A 9,287-nucleotide genomic window follows, 5' to 3' on the forward strand; every position below is an offset into this window, starting at 1 on the left:
GTCGGGACTGAGAATCTCTGCGTGCTCCTCCTGTGAAGTGGACTGTTCTCCAACAGCCCAAATGGCCTCCGAGGCATCGTCCTTCCCCTCAACCCCACTCTCCACCTCAGGGCAGACCCTGCACTCTGCTGGAAGAAAGAGGCAAGACTGACACTCTCCACTGCTGTTGATACTGCCGTAAAGAAAGACTTGAAATGTACCAATAATGTACTGTAAATATACCAATCAGCAAAGCATCAATGCTACAAGAGATTTTTTTTTTTTAAATTAATTTTTTTTTTTTTAGTATCCTCTGGCAGTCTGCCCTACCTTTCATATGTGCGAGCTCAGACGCTTCTTTTGAGACGCAGGGAACCGAGTTATCAAACGAGTCTTCTCTCTCCGGCCTTGTGGCCGACTCCTGGACAAGGTCGTGGGGACCCGGCGAAGTTGGAACCGATCTGTCACAGGATGACGCGGCTTGGACCAAAACTTCCGACGGATAGGCGCTTGGACTCTGTGTCAAAGGCTTTTTAGCTTTCTCACTCACTATAAAAGTGCGCTTCATACCACGGAAATGCGGTGTCTGTCCGGCAGGAAGACGGTGAGTCCTATTCAATTCATTCTCTTTTTGCGCATTCCTTTGATTTATGAGGACCTGTCGCTCATCTTTGGCAATCACTGCGCTCAAGTACTTTCGCATTGTCTTCATCTGGCACTGTGATATTTCCAGCATTTGTTTGATATTCTCGTTCTCCTTCTCCTTCGCAGTCATTTCTTTGCTGTACTCCTCGAGTTTGCAGCCCACTACTTTCACCATCTCCCCCAACACCGTTTCCACCGCTGCGGTCACTGCTTGTTCGATAACACTTCCCATCTGATCTCGCAGCAGTGACACTGACAAACTGACGTCCATGTTGAATGTTGAATGGCAACTAACTTACTTTAAGCAGACTTCTAGTTACACAGGTGTGTTTTTGTCGGCTAACGGTAGGTTATTTAAAAATCAATAGCTAGCAGCTAGCTTGTTATCTAACCTAAGCGTAAACTATCTTTTAAGTCGGGGTTGCCAGTCGGGCTTCGATGATTAAACATTAGTTAGCTAACTACCCAAAACTACACCTAAACTATTGCGATTAAGTCCTTTATTGACGTATTCTCGATAAATATGAATAATTCGGCTTCATGTACCTACAAAAGTTGTTCTGCGGATGTGTAACGGAAGCAAAACAGACAAACATCTCCCAGCAGACAAAGAGGACGGCCCTGGCGTTGCGCAATATCCGGATCACGTGTCTAACCTGTCATGTCTGCCCCCTACTAGCATGTGAAAGTTACCACTTATCGTGTCTAAATTCATCAAGGTTAGTGAAATCGCCAGTTTACTTGATAAGTCATTAAATCTCATACATGTCTTTATCAGTATATGATATTGCTTAGCGATGTCTGAATTAAATCTGGTGTTGCGTTCTCTTGTATGATAGTTAGCGCTTACGTTAGATAACAAGGTATCTGGTTGCTAGATGGATGGATATGTGGTTTTGTTGTTGCTGCAAGTGAACAAGTGACTGTGTATTGTCCCCTGTAGGGACAATCATAATTTATGATGTTTTAAAATCAACGAGCTTGATGATGTAGCTAATTCTACAAGAAAGAAAGAATTGGAGCTCATGTCAAGCACGGTTCAGTAAATGTTTTTAGCTCGCTGGATTATATGCCGTTCAATTATGTGAGGTTATTTACAATGGCGTTTAGTTAATTCTTACTAGAAAGTTAGCGCAGAATCACTTGTCACTAACGACTCTGTATAGATCGCTAAATTATAATACACTTCATTGAGATAGTAAGGCATTTAAGTAAATCCATTAAAATGCATTAGACATGTAATTTACCCAGACTTTACACGTATTGACAGTTGATAATAAATTAATTTGGCAGTAGCTATGTTTGTGTCTTGTGTCATAGTATATTTGGATCATAGTGAAACGCTCTGTAGGCTTTGGGGGACATATAAGATAAATATACTGTATGTTTAAAAGTGGCGCAAAATAGAATGTGCACGCTTTGGTCTGATTGGTAGGCCTATTTCTCCTCAGAGTTTGCTTGCTGCTGTTCCAATGTTAAGCCACATTTTTTCTTCCTTCTTTGTTTAGGATATAAAGAGGATGGCAGCCCTTAAATTAGGACGTTGCTTGTTCAGGTGCACAGCACCACTGCGCAGTGACAGACTACTTTGGCAAAGCTGTAGTTTCCAGGGACTACGGGGCAACTTTTTAGCACACGGCGGGCAGCTACATGCAGGACTCTCTTGTTTTTTGACCGCGGACCAGACGGGGAGGTCACCGGCAGGCTATCGCGGGAACGCTGTCCGATTTTACTCTCAGGACGGGGCTGGCTGGCAGGGCCTAAGCGGTGCTGCGGGGCAGTCTCTCAGCTCACAGGACCATGGTGACGCTACGGATTTTCCCTCCCCGGCCGCGGTGAGCGTAGCCGCCGCTGTCACCGAGACGACCGAGAGGACGGTGCCATTCTACGTCCAGCTGAAGGAGTGCCATTCTCCCGCGGACGTGCTGGACCTGGCGGGCCGCTACACGATGACGTTACGGAGAGTTAGCAGCAGCCTGAGCCGCATCTGGGAGACCACCAAGAAGATGTCGGAGGAGCAGAGGCGGTACGAGCGGCAGCTGATGCTCGATCACCCCGCCTTCGAGCAGCTGTGCGCGTGCGCCGTGAAGGGCGCGGCCAGGATGAGGAGCGATGACCTCACCTTCAGCCTGCTGGCCGTGGTGAAGCTGGGGGTGCCCCAGCGCAGCCGGCTGGTGCAGACGCTCCTGCGCGCCACACAGGTAAACAACCGAAGCGATTTCCGCTAAATCTCACGCTGGCTGCGTTTACATGCACGCTAATACTCTGGTTTTACCGCCAATTATGGCAATACTCTGATTATTGAAATGGTCGTGTGATTAAGGTCATAACTGGCATATTCAAACCTGATTAAGAAACCTGGATCTTTCGATTTTCTTTTGGTGCAAGTAGAGGTCTTACTCAGATTTCCTTCACTGTGATAATCTGTCTTCTAGGCCAATAAGGTTGATGGATTTTGATGAAGATTTCAAACTTACGTCCTTCCTGTATTCAAAGTCTTCAGCTGAATCCTCATGAAGTCTGTACTGTGTGCAGACGATGCTTACGTGCAATGCTTACACATTAACACACTGCGTCTCTGGGTTCGTCTCCTACAGGAAAAGCTGAATGAGTTTGATGAGAAGGCCCTGTCGGTGCTGGCTGCCTTCCTGGGTGACATGAAGAGCTGCAAGAACGTGGACGCGCTCAGGAATGGGCTTAGGTGAGTCAGCGATAAAAATAGCGGGTACAGGTCTTGTAACCAGAGGGTCACAGGTTCGATTCCCGGGAAGTGCACTGCCGTTGTACCCTTGATCAGGGTACGTAACCTGCATTGCTTCAGTATATATCCAGCTGTATAAATCAATGCAATGTAAATGCTATGTAAAAAAAATGTTGTGTAAGTCGCTCTGGATAAGAGCATCTGCTAAATGCCCTGTAATGTAATGTGATATGATACACCAGTTGTGTCAAACTCCAGTCCTGGAGGCCTGCAGTCTGCTGATATTTGTGGTTTCCTTTTTATCAACAACCAGTTTAGGCCTCGAGAGCGTGTGGGGTGTGAACTCTTTAGCCAATCAGTGACGTAAATGAATCAGTTGTGCTGACACACGTCGAAAACCAGCACGTACTGCAGGCCTCCAGAACTGGAGCTTGACAGCCCTGTGATACACAAATAACTAGGTCAGTGGTGTAGGTGTTGAAACAGCGTGGGTTTTAAATCTAGTGTTCAGCATCTATACATTCATGGCGGTTTTTTTTCATTTTTCTGGTGTTGGCTAATTTTCACTGGGGGGGGGGCTGTGGTGTTCGGTGTGTCCGCAGGCTGGTGGTGGAGGATCGGGTTTCGGGGATCGAGAGCGTGGTGGCGCTGCAGAACCTGATGCGCTGCGTCGGGCGGGACGCGCCCCTGACCCTGAAGAGAAAGCTGGAGGTGGGGACCCCCCCCCCCCCCGTCCTGTGCTACACAGGTAACACTCGGGCCCCCTCGAACTCACCGCACCCCGCCAAAACTCTCTCAATGCCTTCTCTCCTTCAGAATAAAGCCCTGTCCATGGTGGATCAGTTCAGCCTCCCCAATGCCCAGTACATGGTCATCACTTTGGCTGCCATGCATTTCACCTCGAAGCCCCTGCTGGACATCTGCAGCAAGAAAATCGCAGGTGAGCAGTTACCTGGGTTGTTGTTTTTAACAATTACATTACACTACATTACAGGCATTTAGCAGACGCTCTTATCCAGAGCGACTTGCACAACTTTTACATAGCATTTTACATTGTATCCATTTATACCGCTGGATATATACTGAAGCAATTCTGGTTAAGTACCTTGCTCAAGGGTACAACGGCAGTGACCTTACCCAGGAATCAAACCTGCAACCTTTCGGTTACAAGCCCAGTTCCTTACCCACTGTGCTACACTCCGTCACACAATAATAACGTCCATTACTTTTTCGCCATCACCTCTCCATTACTTGGATGTCTTTATCTTAGAGAGTATAATATGTAGAGACAGCGACGCGAATAGAAACCTATGGGAAGCACGTCAGAACCAGGAAGTATAATTTTTTCGCTTAACAGACATGCCCTAGTCGTGTCCTTGGTCATGTGCCTAAATCACGTGTAGGGTAGGATAGTGCAGATGTTGGCTAAAATAAATAATAAATAAAAAATGCATATCTTTGTCTGTGTGGTAGGAAAAATATATTTTACCTTGGGGAAAAATGAATGGAGCCCAATGCAGAAACTTGCTTTTTTGAGCACAAAATCATAGATATCAGCAGGGGGCGACATTACGTCCGGTGCTGAGGTTGAGAACCGAAAGCTGGCCCCTTGGTCTTCTGTCCTGATCTGTTGCGTTTCCTCTCTGCCTGCTGTGCAGAGAGCATCCACACCATTCCGCCCTTCAGACTGATGGACATTGTGAAAGCCTGCAAGGACCTGCGCTACAGGGACCCGCACCTTGTCTCAGCTGTAGCCGAGCACCTGACGGCCACCTTCGACATGTGGAGCAACAAGCAGGTGACCTCGGACTGTCCCCGCAGTCCTGTATTCTGTGGGGCCTTTCCTGGCAATAATTTGTAGTGTTCAGTCTGAAGTGTTTCATCTTGCAAACAGCACTTTGTAGCTGAGTCTTTAATCTGTAGATTATCACTTCACTTGCACGGACCAAGAGTAGTTTTTACACACACATTTTACACATTTTACATTTTACAAAAAATGTACATTAATAGCATGCATGTATATGTTAGTGCCTTAAATGGATTTCTACTGATTTGATTCCCTTATATTTTGGCTTGGGGTTCGTTAAACGGCAGGCATTTTCTGTAGTGCAGTGCAATGCATTTAATTGGATTTTATTCTTAAACTGAGTTTTGATATAATCCAGCCTATTTCTATCTTGTTGGCTCCTAGTTGATCCTCTTCCTGTTGATGTTCGAGGACCTTAAATTCCGCCCAGTGGCCCTTTTGGACAGGCTCCTGGAGAGAGTAATCCAGGATCCAAACTCTCTGACCCTGAAGGATGTCCTTAGTGTTCTGAAAGTCTATTCACAGCTTAACCACGTTCCTGAAAACCACAAACAAGAGTAAGTTGCTCTTTCAGACTTTCATCACTTTGACCACATGTAGAGTAATCTCCCGTATCTTCCTGTTTGTTTGTGCCAGTTTGGTCTAGAAGGAATTGAGGAGAAGACCATTTGGGGTGTGTATTTTTTCCCCCCCGCAGGTTCCTCGAGAGGATGACCAGTGTCTTTGAATCCTACCTTCTCAAGATGGCTCCCACAGACCTGCTGAGGGGAGTCTTTTCCCTGTGCATTCTGGGACACTTCCCCCTTGCCCCACTTGAAAGGTTACTCCACAAAGAGACTCTGGATGAGCTTACCAAAGGTCTGGGCTGCAGTTCCGTCCAAGACATCATTATACCATCCCCTAAATTACGTTTCCTCCTCTCAGTTTGTCCTGTCCTTGTATTTTCTCTGTGTCCTTACATACTGTCTTACATTACATTACATTACATTTATTTGGCAGACGCTTTTATCCAAAGCGAGGTACAATGAGTGCATACCATAGGTCATTGGAACAACTACAAAACACAGGTCATTTTGTACAGTTATTCATAGCCATGAACACATTAAGTACAGTTCACACAGTGAACATTACTCTCTGACCTAACCTATGCCAAGTCAAACTTGGAGGCATTACAAGCTACAACATCAAGACAATGATACAAGGCACAAATAAGTGCTGGACTTCTCTTACTTCATGATCTCTGACTTTGTCATTGTCTCCGTATAGGCGGCCAGGTCTTGCAGACGAACCAGCGAAGGCTGCATTACGTGGACCTTTGTTTGAGGCTGGACCGTCCACCTTTACCTGAGGCCCTCACTGTGCCCCCTGGCACCATTGACCCGCCCCTCACTAGCCAGACAGTCACCCGGGATTGGGGGAAGCTAATACAAAGGATAGCAGGAGATGCTGTATTACAGGAGGGCGTGGTGCTGGAAAAAAGCTACTTCATAGGTAATTTTACTGATCACTTATGAGAGTCCCTTAATTTACGGTATTTCCTGTCTTTGTTTGTGCATTGTATTGATTGATTGATTGATTGATTTTTATTTTTTATTCAGTGTCATGCATCTTAAAAATGCCCAGCCCGCCATGGGCTTATAAACACTGTTATTTTTAAAATAAAAAAGCAAATCAAAGAGATGTACACCATCCAAGAAGCACTGACATTAATGGTAAATAATAACAACAGTAGTACAGGAAACAAAGTTCTCTTATTGCAATATACCAGAAGGAAAATAACAAAGGGCTATTCTTTCGTTGTAATGCAGTAACTATTAGAGTTTACTCAATATTTTCGAGTGTGGGCATCTTATAAATGTTTAATGAAGCATTAATAACGAGCAGATGTTTAGTAAACGTGTTATTATACGGGAGGCGTAGGTTTCCAGATTTAGCCAGTTCCGGCTGAAGTTAAGCTGAATCTTGCGTATGGCTGCATGTCCGCTTCTTTGCGATTTCAGACTGCGTGATTACGCTGCCCCTGAAAAGGACAGACCTGAGCTCGCCATCTGAAGGAGAACGTGCCTCTCCAGAGCCCTGTCAAAGGTAGTCTCACCTCTTCACCCGCGGTCCCGCATGCATGTTTCTCATGTTACGTACAGTCATGTTTGATGAGCTTAATCATACCAACATTTTATAGCTGGTCTCCTCCTGAGATTTCTTCCGACTGGGGAGTTTTTTTTTTTTTTTCTCCTTTTTTAAAAACTCAATTTTTTTGCCAAGTACCACTGTAAGGTGTCTCTGTGGCAGCGTCTCTGTAAAAAGCGCAGTGCCAATAAAGTTTTATTTGAACTGAGCTGAAATGTGCATTTCAAAGGGAAGTGGCAAAGCTTAGCGTCTGACGCTGTGCATGGTGTGGTCGGGCAGGTGTAGTTGTTTATGGGGATATATGTGGAGGCTGCAGTTAGCAGACATAAGTGTGTGATGCTAGCGCTCCTGTTGTCATGGCGACTTACGCGCGTCCCCTGCTCCCTCCCCTGCGTTTCAGGGTGGCGGTGCTCTTCGCGCCCCCGTCGTTCTTCTGCCTCGGGACGTCCCACCCCCGTGGCAGGCTGGTCATGATGATGCGGCACCTGAGGGCCCTGGGCTACACCCCTGTCCTGGTGAGTGTCCCGCCCCCTTTGTGCGGTTTTTAAGGGTAACATTAGACTTATGGATTATACACTGGCCTCTGTCCCTTCTGGACATTTTTGAGTGTTTTTCTCCCCACTAGGGATTTTTTTTTTGCCTCACTTGCTTGTTTTTTGGGGGTTTAGTACTGGTTTGTGCCTAATTTCCTTTCTGTTTCTCTGTAAAGCATCTTTGTGACAGTTCTCTGTGAAAAGTGCTATACAAAATGAATTGAGTTGAATTGTATTCCTGACACTGATGTTCTTCTCTACTGTAAGTCACTCTGATTAAGAACGTCAGCTGAGTGAATGTGTTGTTATGTTATGTGGTGTTGTGTTGTGTTGCGTTGCAGTGTTGCGTTGCGTGTGATGTGATATACCAGCTCCTAGCCCTGATGCTAAACCCGTAGCGGTAGCTTGTACTGATCCTTCTTCTGCGGTGCTGATGTTTGCCCACAGCTGCCGGAGCAGGAGTTTGACGTGCTGTCGGAAGAGGAGCGGGCGGAGAGGTTGAAAAGCCTGATCTTCCCGGCGAAAGAGGAAGCCGGCGCCGTGTGACCACGGACCGGGAGCCCGGGAGAGAGCGGGAGCCGAGTCTGACCGCGGAGGGGGACCTCAGGCCAGTCCTGTTCACGCGGCACTATGTTGGGTGGTACCCAGAGAGGGACGCTGGCCTGTGGTTTTGCTTCACACGTCACACAAACTGTCCTCAGAGGACCTGGGGACTCTCTACAGCAGTCTCCATGGCGTGCAATTGCAATGCCAGCAATCCTGCTGAATTAAATCAGAAAAGCTCACATCGGTACTGTCGTTTTATTACTATTTTAAAAATTTTATTTACACTTTATCATAAGAGAAGCATCTTAATGGAGTGGCCTGCTGCATAGCCTTTACTGGGTGTGCGGCTGTTTGCTGGACACGCTTTGGGCTTCTACTGGTCTTTGCAAGATATCTGAATTGAAGTCTGCCAGTGTATTCAGTTAATTTATTAGGTATTAGGTAACTGTAGTATTCATAATGCCTTTGATCGCACTTGGAGTGGGGTGGATGAGACACCTCATTGGCTTTTACTGTCTTTTGAAGCAATTAGAAATTTGATCTCCCAGATCTCCACGCAACGTGTTCTCAAGTTTAATTCACTGGCTTTGACCTGGGATATTGGGTATCCCAGAAACAGTGTTGAGACTAGTGTTGATGGGTTTTAATGCTATGTCGTGCGTCTGAGAAGATTGTTACGGAGCAAAATGAAATAGCATTTGTATATGTGCGTATGGAAGTGGATTCATTAAATTTTGAATATAAAATAGATTTACTGCCAAAGTATGATTCATTACCCATTGCCCTCAATTTCCTATTTTCAAATGACTCCATATACTTCTTTTCTGCTTTTTAAATGACAGTTTCTGGTCTCTTTCTCAAAAGAAGTCTATGAACAGTGTGCTGCAAATGAGAATTTGCAGCACATATAAAAAGCCATATAATCAGATGTTGGAAGTGCCTCGATGTT

General features: G+C 45.8%; 1 protein-coding gene across 3 annotated transcripts; it reads left to right on the forward strand.

The window, feature by feature from the left end:
* The first annotated feature begins 300 nt into the window (after positions 1 to 300).
* Positions 301 to 8,577, forward strand: fastkd2 (FAST kinase domains 2). Of its 3 annotated transcripts, none has more exons than XM_064329463.1 (12): positions 301 to 948; positions 2,133 to 2,825; positions 3,222 to 3,325; positions 3,928 to 4,036; positions 4,142 to 4,265; positions 4,984 to 5,123; positions 5,517 to 5,689; positions 5,830 to 5,990; positions 6,399 to 6,623; positions 7,133 to 7,217; positions 7,660 to 7,774; positions 8,240 to 8,577. In XM_064329463.1, the coding sequence occupies exons 2-12, from the start codon at positions 2,145 to 2,147 to the stop codon at positions 8,336 to 8,338; spliced, it is 2,016 nt and encodes a 671-aa protein (XP_064185533.1). In that variant the 5' UTR covers positions 301 to 948; positions 2,133 to 2,144; the 3' UTR covers positions 8,339 to 8,577. The 3 variants fall into 3 exon arrangements, with proteins under 3 accessions (XP_064185533.1, XP_064185531.1, XP_064185532.1); XM_064329461.1 differs by having other exon boundaries at positions 301 to 583; XM_064329462.1 differs by having other exon boundaries at positions 302 to 1,343.
* Positions 8,578 to 9,287: the final 710 nt, after the last annotated feature.

Source organism: Anguilla rostrata, chromosome 3 (genome assembly GCF_018555375.3).
Source record: "Anguilla rostrata isolate EN2019 chromosome 3, ASM1855537v3, whole genome shotgun sequence".
Lineage (NCBI taxonomy): Eukaryota > Metazoa > Chordata > Actinopteri > Anguilliformes > Anguillidae > Anguilla > Anguilla rostrata.

Coding starts and splice junctions, on each gene's coding strand:
- fastkd2 (XM_064329461.1), top strand. CDS start 557: ATGCGGTGTCTGTCCGGCAGGAAGACG. Junction 584..2,132: donor GTCTGTCCGGCAGGAAGACG/GTGAGTCCTATT, acceptor TTCTTTGTTTAG/GATATAAAGAGGATGGCAGC. Junction 7,218..7,659: donor TCTCCAGAGCCCTGTCAAAG/GTAGTCTCACCT, acceptor CCTGCGTTTCAG/GGTGGCGGTGCTCTTCGCGC.